At 43.9% G+C, this 21,859-nt stretch overlaps 1 protein-coding gene across 1 annotated transcript in view; it reads left to right on the top strand.

Annotated features, from left to right (window-relative positions):
• APH1B (aph-1B gamma-secretase subunit) overlaps positions 1 to 21,118 on the top strand; it is a 111,438-nt gene extending 90,320 nt beyond the window's left edge. Inside the window, exons 5-9 of the mRNA XM_075133005.1 lie at positions 2,124 to 2,315; positions 9,450 to 9,617; positions 15,918 to 15,965; positions 19,194 to 19,272; positions 20,104 to 21,118. Of these exons, the coding sequence (XP_074989106.1) occupies positions 2,124 to 2,315; positions 9,450 to 9,617; positions 15,918 to 15,965; positions 19,194 to 19,272; positions 20,104 to 20,170 (554 nt within the window). The 3' untranslated portion in view covers positions 20,171 to 21,118. The remainder of the gene's footprint in view (positions 1 to 2,123; positions 2,316 to 9,449; positions 9,618 to 15,917; positions 15,966 to 19,193; positions 19,273 to 20,103) is intronic.
• The last annotated feature ends 741 nt before the right edge of the window (positions 21,119 to 21,859 follow it).

Raw genomic sequence — 21,859 nt, 5'->3', positions numbered from 1 at the left:
GCAGTGGTAAGTGCAGCTCTTACCTGCACCTGAGTAGCCATTGTGGGCAATTAAAGTGAGAGAAGGAGCAGCAATGAGGGCTGGCCACTGACTCAGAAATGTGTGTGAGGGTAATAACAAACCAATATCAGTAATCAGTGCCTCATGACCTACGCTGATCATAGGGTCCTTGTCAAATGGCAGGGCCTGTTCCCATCAGCTTGCTTCATGTTAGTGGCTCATGGGTAGCTAAGAGTCATGTTCAGACTGAGCTTTATCCAGGAGGAGCTGAGTCTTTAACGCAATTATGGTTTGACCCGGGCCTGCACGACGAAGAATGATGGCTCAGGGCTGCACTCTCACAATCTTCATCTTGCAGGATTCTGAATTTCAGTTCCTAACATTGTCGCTGACTCTTGACGTCTGCCTCAATTCCCTGTCTGTACATTAGAGATAATACCCACTGGTGCAGTGTGCTTCCCTCTCTGCAGCTGGCCAGAACCATTAGCCAGTGCAAAAGGAAGGAGGTGGGACAATGATTTCACTGCCCCATTCCATCCTTCCTCTGGTCAGCTTGTGCTGATAGAATCAGAGCACAGAGATTGACTATGCCTGGCCCTTTCAGGTCTACACTACAACCAAGACTGACGCTTTGAGATTGATCCACCGGTGGTCGATTTAGTGGGTCTAGTAAAGACCCGCCAAATTGACTGCAGATCGCTCTGCAGTCAACCCCTGTACTCTACTCCCGACGAGAAGAGTAAGGTAAGTCGATGGGAGATTTTCTCCCATCGACCCCCTGCGGTGTAGACCCCATGGTAACTTGACCTAAGGTACATCGACTCCAGCTACGTTATTCATGTATCTGGAGTTGCATAGAGTAGGTCAATTTACCGCAGTAGTGTAGACATAGCCTTAGAGGGAGCAGATATAGTCTCCTTGTGTCCTCCCCTCTAGCATTACCAGGCAATGGATGGGTACAATCTGGCCCCAAATAACCTTGGCTCCTCCTGGAGGGTCTACATTGCTGTGCAAAGTCTTGTGCTCTATAGTTGTCCTATAATCATATGCTCAAATAAAAAAGCCAAAAGAACAGGGAAATATTGCTCGTTAATTTCTATGCATCTCTTCCTCTAATGCAAAGCAAAAGCAAAAAACTAAACAGTCTGCTTGTGATTGCCAACAAACTACTCTGCAGCTGTTTCCAAAATATCTTTAAGTTGTCTGATGTGACTCACTGGTGTCAGCTGCCAATCATCTGAGCTAACGGTATATTTTAAAATGGAACCAGACAGATAACTATTAACTCTTATCCAACTCCAAGTTTACTCACAGCTCAGTCTTTTGGGTTCAGACTGATAACAGAGAAACCTGTGCTTTAAGTCAATACGGGATGGTTAAAATAGGTTACCCCAACTGCAGACTTGTAGAACAGTTTCCACTGGTGCAGAAATTCAAAGCAAGCTGTGGTCCAGCCAGAACAGTGAATTGGTATTTTGTTAGCTTTGGAGTGAGATATAAAAAGCTTGTTTGGTTTTTGGCTGTTTGTTAACAGGGTTGGCTCTAAAAACTAACATGAAAGAAGCTACTGGCATAGCTTTTCGTCTCTAAAGGTGACCACCAAAAGGGGGGAGAGGAGAAATTTAGTTAGTGCCTTTTTTCCTGTCTGAAGGCTTGAATGATGTCTGGTTTTTAAAAAACTTTTTTACAAAATGCATTTACAAAAGTTATTCTGCTTATTTTTTTATCATTAGAAATGTCAAAGCAAAATGATTTAGACAGTCTAAATATTCTAGCCTTCACTCCTTCAGGGAAGGGAATGTGTTGGCAGTGCAGCTGTGGGGTCGAAGCAGCCTTTGGAATGGCGTTGCAGCCTCTCCACAGCAGATTCTTCCTCGTGCCACCCCGTACACCCTTTGGGGCAATGGCTACACATTGGTAAGAACTCTACCATGAGGTCGCTCTCAGCAAGAACACCGGGCCAGCAGTCTTAAAATGGCACTTCAGTGTAGCAATAAGAACATTATCAGGCCAAATGGGGAAATTATACCAGAATAAACTAGCACCTCTTGCCATTGTAAATATTGCCAGGTAGACTTTATCTGTGAGTAACATGCTTTCCATTTTGGTGTTTCCTGGTGCAGTATGTAATGAGCCAATGGATGAAGGCCTACATGGAGACAAGATTGGGATCCGACTCTACTATGATAAAACCACAGATCGCTGTAAACCATTTGCATACAGAGGTGCTGGTGGGAATGGAAATCGCTTCTTCACTGACAGGCAGTGTATGAAGACATGCTCTACGTTAGCTGAAGTAATCTATCCAGATGATGGTAAGTCAGACTGGCTTTTATTTTGACTTTTCCATTCTCTGCATAGCTTCTTCTAATTGTAGAAGAGGCAAAGTCCATCTGTTGCTATGGAAAGTGGTGGCTGCTTAGGATCATATAGAAGCTGCAGGTTGACCATCAACACCCACTCCTCTAGCTTTACTCCATCCACATTGTCATCAGCATATCCCCAGTGGGAACGGCGTAAGTTAAAATTGCCTGCAGTAGACTGAAGGTCTCGAGAAGGTGGGGAGAAGAGGAGTTGGCCAGTAGGTTGATGGAGGTTTCTAGACATTGATAAGGGTCAGGTCCTTCACTTTTATAGCCTGACATTTGATTATATCATTTGGATCTGATGATGAGACTGAAGTTGCTGGAATGCCTTCCCTGATGTAGGATGCCATCCTAGGCGCAGGCAATATGCCTGTAATAGAGGTGAGACACAACAGCAAAGACAGGGATTGATTGTTGAGTGTTAATGGTAGTGTGTATTTCCTGAAACAAGATGACGTGTGCTTTATATACTACTGCCAGCTGGAGGAGGAGGTCCCTGATGGCCACTGAAATTCCCACAGTATTGACCCTGAGTCTAACTGTGTAGGACTCAGAAGGAGAGAAATTATAGTCAGTACATATTTAAAAATCTGTTAAAACTTCCTAAAGATGGTTTCCCTAGACATGATTTGAAGTCTGGTACCTCAGAGCTGGCTAGAAGCAAGTGCTCTATGTTCTATTGGACAGTTTGGGGATCTCCCCTTTACAGTTGTAGAAAAACTCCTCTATTTAGCTCTGCAGGATTATGAGATATTGGATCTTAGATATGTAACTGATGCCAAACTGAATATTGCCAACCCTGAAATAGGAAACACTTCTCTGGCTCTTCTACCTTATTACATAAACTGTCAAATGTTTGATGGAGATAACTCTGGGGTTTTTTTTTTAACTAGTTGTTTAGTTTAGTTTAGTTCCATCCTATGAGATAACACTACATTCCTCAAGGTGCTAGTAGCAAAATTCTAGCCTTTAAAGTATTTCATAACATTAAAAATTCAGTTCATATTAAATACTATAACTTCCTGATCCTCTCCTCCTGGCAAGATTTCACCACCTTAAGTACTAGAATTACATCTGGGTGTCTTGGACATTATTTTTAGTGTCTAAAGCAAGTCCAGATCCAAACTATGACTTGGGTCCTTCTCTGCATCTCAAAGTTAAGGGCTGTGGATATGAGGTGTTGGCTCATTCACCAGCACTCCACAGAAGGTCTCTATTTGAGGCCCTGTAAATTGGTGGCTGATTTATTCTCATTTGGATATTGTCAGTCAGTTCAGAGTTTGGGTTTGCTGTGTATATAAGCAACCAAAAGTGCTGGTGCTTATCTGAACTGCTTTGGGAAACTAATGAAGAACATAGTTTCTCAGGAGACTCCCATGGTTTCCCACTTCAGAGCAGGTGAAAAATCCTAATAACCGCCCCTTCCTCCTGCTGTCTTTTGCCATTTCTTCTTCCAGTTCCATCTGGAACCTGGAAACAAACCTTCAAAAGGCCTACTTCAGTCCTAGAAACAGGCAGAGGCCTGGGGGAAAGGGAGTTTGAGCCAGTTCTGCCTTTTGTATTCAGATTGCAGCTGAACACTGGGAACAACTGAGCTTGAAAAATTACTTTGCATGCGGTAAAAGAGAAGGAACTAGGAATGTTGCAAGACTAAGTCCCAGGAAAACTCCCATTTGCCTGTCCCATGGACAAGTCCATGAGCGTATGAATTAGGATTTCCCCTCAACTATCCCAGGGGGGAGGGATAGCTCAGTGGTTTGAGCATTGGCCTGCTAAACCCAGGGTTGTGAGCTCAATCCTTGAGGGGGCCGTTTGGGATCTGGGCCAAAAATTGGGGATTGGTCCTGCTTTGAGCAGGGGGTTGGACTAGATGATCTCCTGAGGTCCCTTCCAACCCTGATATTCTGTGATTCAATTATGAGGCAGCACAAGTGTCATTTCAGCCCATCCTAAATTAAGGAGGGCCTTGTGCTAGCCCTGCAAACAGTTAGGCATTTTGCCCAGAGATTCTTGCTCGGAGCTTTAGAATAGAAACTGACCAGGACAAAAGTGTTCTGAGCCATCAAACCTGTTTGTTCAGATACATCCACTAGAGCGAAGTGGCACTAGGATCAGATATATGCAGGGAACAGTGGAGAGTTATTTAAACAAAGCTAGAATTGAGTATGTGCAGCACAGAGGCAGATGTCTTGGGGCTTACAACAAACAATGCAGGAGAAATATCATGCAGAATATTTTGGCTACAAACATACTTGTTTAATGTAGGGGGGCAAATTATACAGTCTGTCTACAGTTACAATTTACAGACACTGAAACAGCTGCCATGCTTCTACTGCTGTGTACTGTACAAACAGAAATTAGAGCTGGAAAAGACCCATTAGTCCATCTCACTACCAGTGCAGGATGGTTCCTGTCAGGATTTTTTCTGTGTTTGGCTTGGGACTTATATAAATAGATTGGACAAGGTTTCATCCACCACTTCCTCTGGAAGTCTCTTCCATAGCATACGAGATCTTTGCTATTAGGACACTTGTTTTTTTCCCCCCTGAGACTCAGCCTAAATTTCCCTTCTGTTGTTTTCATTCCATTCTTTCTAGTTCTACCCCTCTAAATGCTTTGGGGTAAACTAGCAACAAGCAAATAATTTGTAACATATCATTTATTAGTTGAATTTTGCAGATAGATTATGAAGTGCTCAAATCTATTTCACTTAAAGTTGTTCATAAGCTATTCATGGAGGGAGGAAAATCTAAAACTTGAAAACAGTTTGAGTATTCAGTATTTTCAACACAAAAGTCTGTGCTTTGTGTTTTGCCCCATGTGGCTTAGTTAGCTAACCAAGTTAATGGGACTTGGGCTCCTAAATTAGTTAAGAGCTCCTTTAAATTTTCTCTGTGGTTTTGTTCTCTGATTGACTGACTTGGTTAACTCCAACACAGCATGAGTGCCAAATGTTTCAGTCTAATGGACAGTGTTGGGTTACATTTCATCAGAAGATCTGTGAGAACTTGGAGTCCTTCTCTATATCCCCAGTGCACTTCATGTAAAATGAGTCAGGCTTTTTTTATTTGTTTGTTTAATACACCCAAGCTAACTTAACTAGCCGTCTCCAAAATCTTTAGGCCAAACATGTTCATAATGCTGTAGTCATAGTGGAATGAAATTAATTGCGCTAGATAGACAATGTTCTGTTTTGACCAATGAAAGGATGTAATAAATACTCCTGAGCACTTAATAGTGTTAGAAGCATGAGTACACAACTATGATTATATTTGCAAGATTAAAGGAGTACTTGTGGCACCTTAGAGACTAACCAATTTATTTGAGCATAAGCTTTCGTGAGCTACAGCTCACTTCATCGGATGCATCTGATGAAGTGAGCTGTAGCTCACGAAAGCTTATGCTCAGATAAATTGGTTAGTCTCTAAGGTGGCACAAGTACTCCTTTTCTTTTTGCGAATACAGACTAACATGGCTGCTACTCTGAAATTTGTAAGATTGCGTTTGAAGAGACTGTCACATTAAATTTACATAAGCAGTTACTGTAAGTGTTAGCAAGCCCTAAAGCTAGTTAAAGGAAATAACATTGTTGGATCTCACCCCGATGTCACTCACATTGTTGCATAGACGAAAATGGGCAGTTTAACAATTGATTAGACTGGTATGTAAAACTGCAAAACGTAGGAGAACTTTCAGTTTAAAAGAATTCCTTACCTGTTATGAATAACATCTTAGGTAATTAAAACTGGAGACTTTTTAAAAATGGACAGTTTCAGAGTAGCAGGCGTGTTAATCTGTATTCGCAAAAAGAAAAGGAGTACTTGTGGCACCTTAGAGACTAACCAATTTATTTGAGCATAAGCTTTCGTGAGCTACAGCTCACTTCATTGGATGCATTCAGAGATTGCTTATTTCATGTACTCTTTTCTATTTTCTTTATGAAAACTGAGTGAAATGTATAGTCACTTTCACTTTTGTTTATACTCTGCAGCATTGTGCTAAAGCATAACAGAACATAAAGCAAGGTTTGGGTTACAAAGACTGCAAAGGGAAATGCTTTAGTTGTTCAAAAAATCTTCCACTGGAATCCTTGAGATCATTTTACTGTAAAATCTAGAATACAGGCCCAGATAGGCAAGGCCTTTGGGAGATCTTGTAACGGTCTGTCTAGCATTTAATTTCTTCCCCCAATGCTATTTTTCTGCAGCTGGAAAAGAGATTGCAGTTCCTTCTCTGTCTGCTGTATATAGTGCTCCACTACTGCTAATTTCTACTACAGCTGTAAGCACTGCTGCTACCAGAATGTGCTCTATATGGGATCAGTGCCTTTGAATTCAGCTGCCTTCCTTCAGGGCTCAAGTTTGGGACAAATTTCTACTGCTCATCTTCATAACTATAATTCTTGACACTGTCCTGCCAATTAAATGGTTGATCTGAAGAGTTTCTTATCTGAAGGTACTAGAGTAAAGATTATTATTTCCTTATCCAGGTTGTTGTTGTTGTTGTTGTTTTTTCCCCCAGGGTTGGAAGGGACCTCAGGAGGTCATCTAGTCCAACCCCCTGCTCAAAGCAGGACCAATCACCAATTTTTGCCCCAGATCCCTAAATGGCCCCCTCAAGGATTGAACTCACAACCCTGGGTTTAGCAGGCCAATGCTCAAACCACTGTTCTGTGGAAGTGTGAAAATGAATGTGTTTGCCTCTGAGGTTTGTGTTTGCCTCCAATTCTCTGAGCTCACATCACCAGTTACCTAAGATCTCAAAGTAGCCTTTAAAAATGTCCATTCTAGGGATTGTATTTTGCAGATATGCTCAGAAATGACAGAATCAGGTATGTTTTGACAGTTGTCTCAAAGTTTTGAGGTGTTGTCAAGGGCAGGAAAGAGCTGTCACTCTGGGCAAAACACAAATCATGGGAAAGGTCAAGTTTCTTCTAAGAGTGGCACATCATCACATTGTGCCTTTAGTCACCCTGAGTCCCCAGTATGAAGGAGTGGAAAACAATCTTTCAATGTGGTTTAAAATAAACAAATAAAACAAGATTCTCGGCTGGTGTAAATTAGTGTATAGCTCTATTGAAGTAAGTAGAACTATACCAGTTATACCAGTTGAGGATCTGGTCTATAATTCCAACTCTGCCATAGACCATGTCAGCAGAATAAACAATTTTGATCAGGTTACCTTAATTCCAATCTGTTTCTTGTATCACATTTACAGGAACACAATTGCTCTGTAGATCTCAAAACATATTTGAATTTGAGTTGAGAGTAAATACAGCCTTTTTCACTGTAGGACTATGCACATATTCTACAACTGTGGGAATCCTTATTAGGCTATTACAATTGTAACGCTGCAAAAAATTTCATCACCACTGAGAATAAGTCACTTGGAATGGAAGGGACCACCTCAGAGTGTTATAGGAAAACCATTAAACCCATGGATTGGAAATTCAGATGGTTTCATTCAGAGCTACAGTATAAAGAGGGAGAATGAAGGGAATCAATTCTGGGCTTTGAAATTACCTTACTTTGTGTCAGGGTGCCCCCTGGAAATACACATAGGGAACTGGGGTAGAAATAATCTATCCAAGAGAGCATCAATTGTCTCTCTACTTTGTGTGTTCTTAAATCTGAATACTGCAACAACTGCAGTCAGCTGGATCCCCCTTTTTATAAAAGAGGGGGTAGTTGGCAGGGCATGCTCTATGAGGGTCCCAGGATTCTGAAGCTTACTCCCTCATTGTTCCAAAATGGCCTGAATTTGGTGACCCTCTGGGTGCTCTGCATTTGTTTGATGGGGTTTCTGGAGAGGGCTCTGAGTGTGTACTTCTACAACAATACGGGGGGAGGGTAGAGAGGGAGCTCCTGTAGGTGACTGGCTGGCTGAGTTGCTGAATGATTACTGTAAAGCTGATGGGATTTCATTGTATTAGTGATGTATTAGGTGGCCAAAAGCCTTGGATTGGTAGCTTTAAAATTAGCATTTACATTTACAAAAATAAGAACATGATCATACAAGCAGTTTTTTACTGAAAGCATTTCCTCTTCTTGAATAGGGGTTGTGACTTATAACGTTATAATTAAAAAGAGATGTTATAAAGAATTTGTTGGTGATATCACCAAGAAATCACATGTAATACTCTTTAAGTGACTTAGGCTTAGATTCTTAACCAGGGATAGACATCCTGAACTCGATGTGTCACTCAACATTCTCAGCCTTTCTTTCCTAAAATATATAACACTGCTGGCTTGATCCAAAGGAAAATATCTTCCCCCGGCCATCATATGCAGTGTAATATATTATAATTTCACCTAGAAGTCTCAGCTGAGATCAGGGACCTGCTATATAAACACATGAGACAGTTCATACCCCAGAGAACTTAAAATCTTAAAACAAGAATACTCCCCAGTGAAGTGATTTGCCCACGGTCACACCTGATCAGTGGCAGAGTCAGGAAACAGAACCCAGATCTCTTGGGTCCTAGGTTATTGTCCTAGTTACTACTCTACTCTGCTGTGTAAGTGTAAGAGGTCTGGACCAGTAAATGAGACTTTCAAGTCCCACACCACATGTCATAGAGGAATTGATTCCTACTAACACACAGGACTAAGTTAGGCCCTTGGTTACCTGTGCAACCTCATTGAACTAATGGGTGTAACTGAGTAGACTTTGGCCCATTATACACCTGCCATTAAGCTAATCAAATCTGTTGTATATCTATCCTTTTAGTATATCTATGATAGGTAACCCTGGCTATCTTATTGATAACAAACCAGTCCGCCAGAGCCTAGACTTGATAATCTTCCAGAGAAACACTGCAGAGCCCCTCTATGCAGACATTTGGGGATGAGATTGGCTGAGGAATGCATTGTAGTTAAGGGGCTTTATTACTGTATACGCTGGTCAGTAGTTAGTAGAAACTGATCATATCACTTTGAATTCAGCGGTTTTGTGGATGAAATCCTGTATTTTAAATTACTGTGTGGTGCTAAGCAGATCAAAACAAAAGAAAACAGATTAGGCTGATTCAACGAGTTGCTTCATCTCCAATGTTCTGATTTTAACCTTTTGTTCTTCATACAGACCGTGTTTGCCTCTTGGAGAAGGATCTTGGACATTGTAAAGGAACCTACTTGTTGTGGTATTTTGATCATGCGCTGAAGAAGTGTAGGACTTTCATTTATGGAGGCTGTGCAGGAAATGGAAATAGATTTGTTAATGAGACAACATGTTGCCAGAAGTGTGCTCAGGGTATGTACAGTGCACTCTATGGTACTTTCACATAGAGATGTGGGCATCGAAAGGTCCATTACCCACTGTCCTGATTAGATGTGACTTGCTGTAGGCAGAGCTGGTAGCACTGCCAATAGCTAAGGTTGCCTAATATGTTCCATTATAAAACCCCATTTCCAGGTACTGATAACTTGGACAAACTTTAAGTGTTTAGTTGAAATTGTCCAAGCCAGGTGTTGAGTCAGTGCAGCATGGGATGGTGACCTGAGGCAAAGAATTAATTTCATCATGTTTTTTTAATTATACTATTCTCTGTCGTATCTGAATGCTTCACAAATATCAATAAACTTACCTTAACACACACAGACCCTGTGAGGTAGAAAGGTATTCTCCCCATTGTACAGATGGGAAACTGAGGCACAGAGAGATGAAGGCCAAAATTGTCAACTATCTTCTAATTTTGGATGCTGCTTGAGATGCCTAGAGCCTGATTTTTTCAGAATATTTATCACTATATGTTCAGAGAACAGCTGCTATTGACTTCAGCTGCAACTGTGGGTGCTTGGCACTTCTGCAAATCAGACCCAGGTATCTCAAGTTGGGCATCTTTAAAAAAGAACACACTTAGTGGCCATCTATAAAAACTTGGTTTACATGACTTGCCCAGTATCACATAGAAATCTGTGCCAGAGGCAGGAGTAGAATCCACTTCTCTAGGGCAGCATTCAACTGCCTTAACCAGGAGACCCTCCTTTTTCTTGCTGCAGTCCCCTGCCTTCCAACTTCTACAGCAACAAGGCCAATAGTCTTAACAGACAACAGCACAATTCCGTACACAATCTTGATTCATTGAGTAACTTTCATCCTGTGCACTGAATGAGGCAGGACTCCTGTGGAATATGGCATGAGATCATTTAATTAAAAATGTATTATAATGCTTGGGCACGGGGGTCTGAATTAACTTTTTTTGAGTGCCTGACTTTACAACCGTAAGGCCTGGTCTACAGTACACGGTTATTTCGGAATTAGCCGAGTTACCGCCAAATAAAACTGGTTCCGTCTACACGACCAAACCAGTTTTTTCGATTTAAAGGGCTCTTCACTCCGATTTCTGTACTCCACCTCGGCAAGTGGAGTAGCGCTAAAATCGAGATCGCAGTTCCGGGTTACAGGTACTGTGGACGCAATTCGACGATATTGGCCTCTGGGAGCTATCCCAGAATGCTCCCTTGTGACCGCTCTAGACAACACTCTGAACTCCGATGCACTAGCCAGGTAGGCAGTAAAAGCCCCGGGAACTTTTGAATTTCCTGTTTGGTCACCATCAGCACAGGTGACCATCTGCAGAGTCCACCATCATAGGCAACTATGCAGAGCCTACCATCTCAAGAGACCACACAGTCCTGGATTCGCAGATGAGCTCCAGCGTGGTCCAAACAGGAGGTACTGGATCTCATTGCATGTTGGAGAGACAAATCTGTTATGGCAGAACTACGTTCCAAAAAAAGGAATGCAAATATGTATGCTAAAGTCTCCAGGGTCACAGAACAGTGTCATACAAAAATCAAGGAGCTCAGGCAAGCGTACCAAAAAGCCAGGAAGGTGAATGGGCACTCTGGGTCACAGCCCCATATATGCCGCTTTTACCATGAGCTGCATGCAATTATGTGGGGTGACGACACCACTACCCCACCACTGTCCATGGACACCTGCAAGGGAGGAGTAGCACGGAGTGAGGAGGATGAGTTTTTGGAGGACGAAGAGGAGGAGGAGGAGGAGGAGGACAGTGCACAGGTGGCAAGTGGGGAATCTGTTTTCCCCCGTAGCCAGGAACTATTCTTAACGCTGGAGCCAATAGCCTCCCCCTACTCCCAAAGCATGCTCCTGGACCATGACCCTGGAGAAGGCACTTCTGGTGAGTGAAAGCTTGATCGGAGCCACGTGGTGGGGAGGAAACCCAGCCATGCTGGCCTATTCACATTTAGTTTAAAGGGCTCATCCTTGCTCAGAGCCTCATTGGAGCCACGCTGGGCTGTTCGCGTTTAGTTTAAAGGGCTCATCCCTGCTCAGAGCCTCATCGGTGTGTGTGTGTGTGTGTGGGAGTGTTGTGTGAAGCAATCATCCCAGAGAGCCCGCAGGCTGCCTGCAAGCTGAATTCTGTTGCCTGGCCGCATGTGATGGCTTACTCAGACCAAAGTGGCAGGCACTTCAGTATAAGAGGCAAAATGAGACCTTGTACAGAAAGAACATGTGCTATGTACTATGAATTGCCTGTTTTACTGAGAAACAGGGTCCCCTTTGTTCTCTAAAATACTTGTTCTCTAAAATATCTTTTAAAATACTGCCCTCCTTTTTCTCCTCCTGCAGCAGGCGCAAATGTTTCAATGTGGCCCCTATCTACTCTGTCCCAGAGGCTGGTCCAGGTTTGAAGGAGGAAAAAATGAACTCGGGACAACATGTTTGCCGAGCTCATGCAGTCCTCCCGCACTGATAGGGCCCAGCTGAATGCGTGGAGGCAAACAATTGTGGAGTCGCGTAAAGCGTTACATGAATAAGAAGAGAGGAGGGACGTGCGCAATGAGAGCAGGCAGAATGGTATGGTCAAGCTCATGGGGGAGCAAACTGACATGCTCCGCTGTATGGTGGATCTAATGTGGGAAAGGCAGCAAGACCACAGACTGCTGCTGCAGCCCCTGAATAACCGCCCTCCCTCCTCCCCAAGTTCCATAGCCTCCTCACCCAGACGCCCAAGAACACGGGGTGGAGGGGTAGGGGAGGCTACGGGGAGCCGCACAGTCAACCCCAGAGGATTGCACAAGCAGCAGAAAGCTGGCATATCCTAAATTTTGATTTGGTTTCTGGACTTGTTCTTCCCTCCTCCTCCACCCCCCTAACCCAATACCCGCCCCTCCCCAGTCTAGCTTCTGATTTCTCTCAATGTTTTGTGCAACAAATAATAAAGAACGGTTTTTAAACAATTGTGACTTTATTTCCTTTCATATATATATAGGAGGCGGGTAACTTTAAGAGAAACAAACACAACTCTCACACCGTACCCTGGCCAGTCATGAAACTGGCTTTCAAAACTTCTCTGATGTGCAGCACGCCCTGCTGCGCTCTCTAATTGCCCTGTTGTCTGGCTGTGAGAAAATGGCTACCAGGCGAGTTGCCTCAACCTCCCACCCCGCCATAAATGTCTCCCCCTTACTCTCACAGATATTGTGGAGCACACAACAAGCAGCAATTACAATTGGAATATTGGTTGTGCTGAGATCTAACCGAGTCAGTAAACTGCGCCGGCGCGCTTTCAAACGTCCAAACGCTCATTCTACCACCGTTCTGCACTTGTTAGCCTATAGCTGAACTGCTCCTTACTACTGTCCAGGCTGCCTGTGTACGCTTCATGAGCCATGGCATTAAGGGGTAGGCTGGGTCCTCGAGGATAACTATAGGCATTTCAACATCCCTAACAGTAATTTTCTGGTCTGGGAAGTAAGTTCCTTCCTGCAGCTGTTCAAACAGACCAGAGTTCCTGAAGTTGCAAGCATCATGCACCTTTCCCGGCCATCCCACGTTGATGTCGGTGAAACGTCCCTTGTGATCCACCAGTGCTTGCAGCACCATGGAAAAGTACCCTTTGCGGTTTATGTACTGGCCGCCCCAGTGTTCCGGGGCCAAGATAGGGATATGCATTCTGTCTATCGCCCCACCGCAGTTAGGGAACCCCAGCACATTAAAGCCATCCACAATGGTCTGCACATTTCCCAAAGTCACTACCCTGGACAGCAGCTGGTCAATGATTGCATTGGCTACTTGCAGCACAGCAGCCCCCACAGTAGATTTCCCCACTCCAAACTGATTCCCGACTGACCGGTAGCTGTCGAGCTTTGCAAGGTTCCACAGGGCTATGGCCACTCGCTTCTCAACTGTGAGGGCTACTCTCATTTTGGTGTCTTTGCGCTTCAGGGCAGGGAACAGAAGTCACAAAGTTCCATGAAAGTGGCCTTACGCATACGAAAGTTTCTCAGCCACTGGGAATCATCCCATACCTGCAACACTATGTGGTCCCACCAGTCTGTGCTTGTTTCCCGGGCCCAGAATCGGCGTTCCACGGCATGAACCTGGCCCAACAGCACCATGATCTCCCGATCGCCACATGCCGTGCTCTCTGTGTCCATGTCCTCATCAGTATAGTAATTGCGCTGTTGTCGCTTCCTCGCCCAGTTTTGCAGGTACTGCACATACTGTTGGATAATGCGCGAGGTATTTACAATGGTCAAAACTGCAGTGGAGATCTGATCGGGCTCCTTGGCTATGGCGGCTGAATGGGTAATCCTGGAAAAAGGGTGCGAAACGTAGGAGAGCAGAGTGGCAGCGGAAGCTGTACTTTGTTTGTTGTAGCCGAACAAAGGCTGAAAATGGTGTCTTCTGTGGCTTTCATGGAGGTGGGAGCCCAGGACAGACAACATGGAGAAGCTCGGAAGCGTGGCAATAGCGGGAGAGCAGAGTTGGCGGCGGAAGCTGTGCTGTTCGGTTCACTGTAGCTGAACAACAGCTGAAAATGGTTGTCTTCAGTGGCTTTCACGGAGGTGGGAGCCCAGGACAGACAACATGGAGAAGCTCGGAAGCATGGCAATAGTGGGAGAGCAGAGTTGGCGGCAGAAGCTGTGCTGCTCGGTTCACGATGGCTGGGAAGAGCTGAGTTGGAGAGGTGGATTCATAGTAGCAGGAGAGCAGCGGTGCACCGTCTGCTGAAAGCAGCATGGCGTCTGCATGCCAAAAAGGTGCGAAACGATTGTCTGCCGTAGCTTTCTGACGACACACACCGAGAAACACCCAAGAGAATGTTTTTGCCCCATCATGCACTGGGAGCTTAACCCAGAATTCCAATGGGCAGCAGGGACTGCGGGAAAGCTACCCACAGTGCACTGCTCTGACATTCGATGCTAGCCTTGGTACTGTGGATGCAATCCACCGAATTCCGTGCTTTAGTGGGGACACAGAAGACTGAATGTATAAAATAGTTTCCGAAAATTCGAATAGAATAATTTCAAAATAATTTCGTACTGTAGACGTACCCTAAGGTCTTTCTAATATTTGTTCTGTATGTAAGTATTAGAGAGCCAACACTTTGACTGACCTCAGGTGGCCATTCTCAGAACTGCCTAAGCAATAAATAATACTAATGACAAAAGGTGACTTGTCGGTGTGGCTGCTGCTTATCCCCCATATCCTTTTTATTGCCAAAGTTGCCTGTGCTTTTCACAGACTTAGTGTCTGTCTGTCTGTCTCTCTCTCTCTTATTTCTGAAAAACACAACTGACATAAACAATCATGAAGCTGACCTTTGTGTATTTTACTTCTTTTAGTATAAATACTCTGAGTATGCAGAGTGCTACCAAGTTATGGCCAAATTCTGGCCTCAAATATTCATGGATGGCTCCTGTTGAAGTCCATGGTAGCTGTCTGCACATATTCTATAGCAGAACATTATGCATAGGTCTTTAACTATGATACGAGTTGTGTTCTGCTATGCTCAGCAGATGGTTTTTATGCTATAGCACTGATTCTTAGGGCCACATTCTAAAGAGACATGCAGCCTGTGCATAGCTCCCATAGGATTTCTTTAGCCATAATTTTAATTAGACTGTTGCTTTCAAATTGTTACCTTACAGTCTGAATTAGGATGGTAGGATCCAGCTCTCAATCAGATGATATATATACAGAAGTTTCATGTATATTATTTGTATAAAACATAAAGGATGATTTTAATCTGAATTCCTTGTCATCAGCATTCCAGAGATCCTGTACAGCTAACCTTCCTAGTCAGATTCTCCCCAGAAATCCACATTTTATTCCTCCATTGGCAAGTCACTTGTAACACTTCCCTCTTCCAAACACTCAAAGTGGATATTTTTCAATAGAAAAAGAGATTGCATTACAAGCATACCCATTGTGTGACATTAAAATTGCCCTTTTGCAATTTCATGTATTTGATAACTTGTGTGTGCACCACTGCTCTCTGCTGGATGGAATCAAACTTGCTCAAGCGTTTGTAACTTATCTTGACCGCTAGAGGCTGCTCTACAAGGTATCAGTCTGGCTGCATTCGAGCTAATGAAGAAACTTCTTTAGCTTTTCTGTTTTATTCATAAGCACCACAATTCAGGAAAGTACATAAGCAAATGAGTAAAGTTAAGCATGTGTAGTTAAGTGCTTTACTGAATTGGGTTTGCAATGAAACAGGAAGCTAAAAATAACACTGAATTCATTATCATAATACCGAAGACCAATGTGTGGTAATGTATGTGCTTTTAGCTCCTGCGTGTGACCAAACAGGAAAGGAAGATGAAGGGCCTGATGTAGGTAAGATGACACCTTTTTATTTAATAGTAATTCACCAGTCAATGCTCTCTGAAGCAGTTATTACTTGGATTACTTTATTCTAAAAGTAATGAATTGCAATGGTACCCAATCATTTTAGTAAGCTCTAATGGTCACCTATTACTTTCCCACTGTGCCAGAGGAGCAACTTAATTGAAAGTACATTACATTGAAGGGACAGATGCAGCTTAAAATTTATAAATATTAATCATAAATATCATCCCACTAAATTAACAAAGGCCATTTAAAAACACTTGACCCATTTGCCTGGTTGGTTTGGCTCAGATCCAGGAAGGGACGTAGGCATTGGAACGCTGAGTATCAGGGCACCTAGAAAATCAGAGAAACAACATTGCAATCCACAAAGCCTAAGTTAGGCACCTCAGTGAATGGAAAGAGCTAGGCACCTGAGAGTGATCCACAAAGCCAGCATGCTAGAGTGGGAGCCGCCTAAGGTACCCAATGGGAGATGCTGACCAGAAGGGTGTGTGTTAAGCCCCGTTCTTCTCAGAGATAGGTGCCAAGACCAGACTGCAGGCTAGCTCTGGTGGTGGTCAACTAACTGGGGGAAGTTAGACAGTCAACCTCTTAAGTGGCTTGCAGAGCTAAAACAAAATGGCCTGTGGGCAGGGGGTGGGGAAGGAGGAGCTCCCTTATAAACTTTAGCCTAGTTAGGGTACTCATCCAGGGTGTGGGAGACCGTCAGTTTAAGTCCGCCTCTGCCTGAATGGGAAACTGGATTTGAATGGGGATCTGCCACCTTCAGGTGAGTGTCCTGACCACTGGGCTTTGGGATATGCTAATGCAGATCTTTTGTGTCGTCTGTTCTGATCCTTCCAACTTTCTGCTTCGTATACTGTTTGATGCTGAACTGCTGTATGCGCTCATGGGAATATGCAGAACCAAGAGAATCATGCTGGGATCCAGAGCTGAGGTCTTGGGGAGCTGAGATAGGGGCACCATTCTCAAGGGAGTTGAGGGGTTGCAGAGAAATCCAAAGAGAAGCACTATTTCAGGGGTGCAGGATATTTAATCTGATATGCTTAGGGGTAAGCCCTCTGCTCAGCCCCCAAAAGGGAGGAATCCTCTCACCCAGGCTGCTGTGTCCCCCACAGACAACCTGCTCCCTGGTTGATCCTCACCCTTGCTGACTGGTCCACTACCAGGCAGGGCCCCTTTGCAGAACTGCTGTGCTCTGCAGGGTGATCATACTCCCCACGCATCCCTCTGGTATCCCACCCCATTGCTTCCAGTGCTATGGGCATCTTCACAGCTGTGGAGTCAGGGGGAGGATTTGCCTCTTGTTGGATAATACTTGATGCTCTGATGTTCCCATCTTAAAGTCAAACCTTGGTGGGGGAAAAGGTGGAACCACATTCTCCTTCTGAGTGGAGGGATTCGCAGCCTCATGGAGTGGGGAGAGGGAAGTCTGCAAATCTCATGGAATCTGAGGATCTGTGGGAAAAGTGGAGCATCCCTCCTATATGCCCCCTGTACATTCCAGGGGATGTTCTTTCTTTCTGGCCTACTTTCTAAGGTCCGGTCTACACCAGGGCCACATGGCTTCCATAAGATCTTTGCTGCCATGGGCCATTCTCTCCCTTTTCCCCGCTACAAGCTGCATGCTAGACCCATCTCCAGCAGTAGTAACTCCCTTTCTCATCTGCCACCCTATTCAATCTATTACTCTATCAGAAACACACCAGGTCCTGAGGAGAACATGCTGCAGTCCATGGCTGCTCCCTGGCTATGCTCTGTCATAAATATAAAGGGAAGGGTAACCACCTTTCTGTATACAGTGCTATAAAATCCCTCCTGGCCAGAGGCAAATCTTGTTACCTGTAAAGGGTTAAGAAGCTCAGCTAACCTGGCTGGCACCTGACTCAAAGGACCAATAAGGAGACCAGATACTTTCAAATATTGGGGGGGGGAGAGGAAGGCTTTTGTTTTGTGCTCTTCGTTTACGTGTTTGTTCTCTCTTGGGACTGAGAGAGGCCAGACAGAAATCCATCTTCTCCAACCCATCCTAATCCAAGTCTCCAATATTGCAACCAGTATATGTAAGCCAGGCAAGGCAGATTAGTTTCTTTTGTTTTATGTAAATTTTCCCTGTGTCAAGAGGGAGGTTTATTCCTGTTTTCTGTAACTTTAAGGTTTTGCCCAGAGGGGGATCCTCTGTGTTTTGAATCTGAATACTGTGTAAAGTATTTTGCATCCTGATTTTACAGAGATGATTTTTACCTTTCTTTTTTTTTTTAATAAAATCCTTCTTTTAAGAACCTGACTGATTTTTCCATTGTTCCAAGATCCAGGGGTTTGGGTCTTTGATGATTTTGTAACAAATTGGTTAGGATATTATTCTCAAGCCTCCCCAGGAAAGGGCGTGTTTAGGGCTTGGGGGGATATTTTGGGGGAAGACGTCTCCAAGTGGGCTCTTTCCCTGTTCTTTGCTTAAAACGCTTGGTGGTGGCAGCATACTGTTCAAGGACAAGGCAAAGTTTGTACCTTGGGGAAGTTTTTAACCTAAGCTGGTAAGAATAAGCGTAGGGGGTCTTTCATGCTGGTCCCCACATCTGTACCCTAGAGTTCAGAGTGGGGAAGGAACCCTGACACGCTCCCTCTCACTGAGCCCCAGCTCCATGTTCTGTCCTGGCTGATGGGCTCTCAGAGGGAGGGAAGCATGCTGTGGTGGTGGTGTTCCCCTTTACCAGGGCAATGGAGGGGACCAATCCCATCCTTAGGTTCGAGAACATGAATATCTTCCTTGTTGCTGCTGCCTGTTAATACCATGGCTGCCCATTCTAGCACAAGTCAAAATTTCTGGGCTTACGGCTCAGCACTGACGGCCTTTCCATGGGGTATATTGATAGGTGACCGTTCTTGTACTGTTCAGCTACTGCCAGACAGGGCACCTGATGTGCAATAGGGTATCAAAGAAGGTGTATCCAATATCCTGGAGGAATCAGATATAGAAGGGCCACGTCTGTCATCAGCAGAAGTAAGACAAGACAAAGTCATTTGTGGAGCAGTGGCACTGGTGCCAGCTGTGCCCTGAAGCTACTGGTGCACAAGCGGCAGTGGGAACCAACACAGTCCGGTTGCTTTCTCAGACATTCAGTCTTCTGTTCTGTCTCTGTCATCGGTGAAATGAAATGTAAAGACACAAGACACCTATTCTCTCCAGTTAACCATCCACTGATTTTCCTGCAGGCTTGGTGCTTGGAATCACTGTGGGATGTACTACAGCAGTTATCTTGGTATCTGCACTCGCCATTTTCCTTCGGAAAATGTAAGACTATGCATTCCATTCAATACAGGTGTTTGGGACTCTGGCTATTGTATGAGATATTGTAAATCCAGTGATTTTTCTCCAATGGGATAAAAGCTAACCAAAAACTCACCTTCACTTTGGAGGTGGGTCGTGGCTCAAGCTCAATCTCTGTTTCCACACTCAGGGAGACTTGCACATGTATTATAAAATGAATTTCAGTGGAAGTTAGCAGGCTAAGTGTCATTGAGGATCTGTCTTTAATTCATTAGGCTACACAGTCTATGGGAATGAGTAGACCTGAGGTGGTATTTCTTGCTCCTATATGTTTCTACTTGTGAAGCAAACCAGTTGAAACAAGGAAAATTGGAACTAATAAATTGCTAGAGTTCAAGCAAAGCTGCTTTGATTCGTACGAAGATCCACATTCATGCTTGCTTTTTTAAAATAAATCAGACTTAATTTACTTTGTTTTGGTGCTTCGAAATAAAATATAGAAGAAGCTGGAAAAACAAGAGTTTTGCAGCAGCTTTATATCTTTAGCCCACATTCATCCCCAGTGTATTTATTTTACCTGTAAACATCTCCATTAACTGACTCCTGAGTGTGCTACTGGCATAACATTCTTAGCCTCACATACTTGTTATAGGAGGTGGAGCAGGCCAAACTTAATGACAACCCATCTTGATTTCAAGGGGAGCTGGATAGGCCCAGTAAAGGTTTCTGTTGGCTTGTATAAAACAATGTGACAAATAGGGGACAGTGTTAAACATATGCATTTTTTGGAAAAGAGAATGCACCTACAATGGAACTGTTGTGCTAATTTAATCTCTCTCTCTCTTAATTGTCCAGAGTGAAGAAATATTCAACCAAAGAAAAGAAGCAAAATAACCCCCCAGCTAATGCAGAAATGTACTAACCAGAAAGAGAAGCCTTCTTATTTCCTTGGATTAATGCAGTGAATTCCTTGATTTGTATCATATGGTTTTGTTATATGAAATATTGTTTATACTTTCTAAAGAACCTATAAAATGCATACTGGGATTTGTACATCCTATTCATCCGGTCCAGTGTATGGGAGAGTTCTTATCCCATTTGAGGGACATGTGTACGAAACTCCATAGCTTAGTGTCAGGATGCACTAGTGGTAACTTAACTCAAAATACTGTATCTCTGAACTAAATCCTGCTTTTAGCTACACAGCTGGAAATGAAGAATAACTCCACTAAGCTTAGTCTAAATTGTTTATGATGTTGTGGGCAACTGGACCATATGTGCATTTAGTGAGTCTGTTCTCCCCCCTTCAGGCACATGCAGAATTTCCATTAATGTTAATTAGAGTTACTTGTGTGGGACAGCAAGACAATGTTCTCCCAAGACTTCTTGTGGCTCAGTAGTGCATTGTATTAGATGCTTTTCAAACTCCTCCTCAGAGAATCTTTACTGAGATGTTAGTTCCAAAATCATCTGCATTATTAAATGGTGCTGTAACACTTAAGTCACCTGCTGTACCTGTGCCAATTGTCCATGTGCAATGCAGAATGCAGCCAAAAAATGAGAGAGAGAGCAAAGGAATGCAAGGCTCAGAAGTACTGGAATGCAACAGGCAATCTTCTGCTCTTTACTGCCCCCATTATTACCATGCTCAGCATTGCATGTTACTGTAGAACAGTGGTTCCCAAACTTGTTCCGCTGCTTGTGCAGGGAAAGCCCCTGGCGGGCCAGGCTGGTTTGTTCACCTGCCGCGTCCGCGGGTTGGGCCGATCGCAGCTCCCAGTGGCCGCGGTTCGCTGCTCCAGGCCAACGGGAGCTGCTGGAAGCGGTGGCCAGTATGTCCCTCAGCCCGTGCAGCTTCCAGGAGCTCCCATTGGCCTGGAGCAGCGAACCGCGGCCACTGGGAGCTGCGATCGGCCGAACCTGCGGATGCAGCAGGTAAACAAACCGGCCCGGCCTGCCAGGGGCTTTCACAAGCGGCGGAACAAGTTTGGGAACCACTGCTGTAGAAAGTCTACTGGGTTTTTTTCTGTAGTACACTTGTATTGATATAATATAAGCTGTCAGATTGCTGAATCATTAAAACATGGGCTTCTATGTTGTCTGCCTACCTGCACTATTTCTTATCACTTAATTGTGACCTTTATGTTACAGAAGCAGGAAGTTTATTTAAAGAAGCCAAATTCTAAGTCAAGTAACTGTTTTTCTTCAAAGTGTAAGGTAAATATATTTGCAGCAAGAGAACAGGCCCCAGAAGGTACAGACGAAGCATCACCTTCTTATCTCTAATGTAAATTAACACACTGCACTTTTTCTAAAATAGAAAACTATTCACAAGACATACTCCTGTGATTAGTTCTTAGAGTAAGCAAGCACCATGGGCTGTACCATCATAAATAAGAGATGGCTTGAATAACTTCTGTCTCACCACATACAAATTTCATTTAGTCTGCTTCACGCTTCCTTTTAAATGTCCAGAGCTATAGTAAATGCATGGGGGCTGAGTGCACGTGGACCTTAAAGACCAAGATGATACCACCTAATACTGGACGGGGCCTACTACTTCAGGTTAATTTGGTAGTTAAGGTTACCCAATACTGTCCCTTATAAGACC

Source organism: Caretta caretta, chromosome 10 (genome assembly GCF_965140235.1).
Source record: "Caretta caretta isolate rCarCar2 chromosome 10, rCarCar1.hap1, whole genome shotgun sequence".
Classification (NCBI taxonomy): Eukaryota; Metazoa; Chordata; order Testudines; family Cheloniidae; genus Caretta; species Caretta caretta.
Note: the sequence above shows the minus strand (reverse complement) of the source record. Positions and strands in the feature narration are given on the sequence as shown.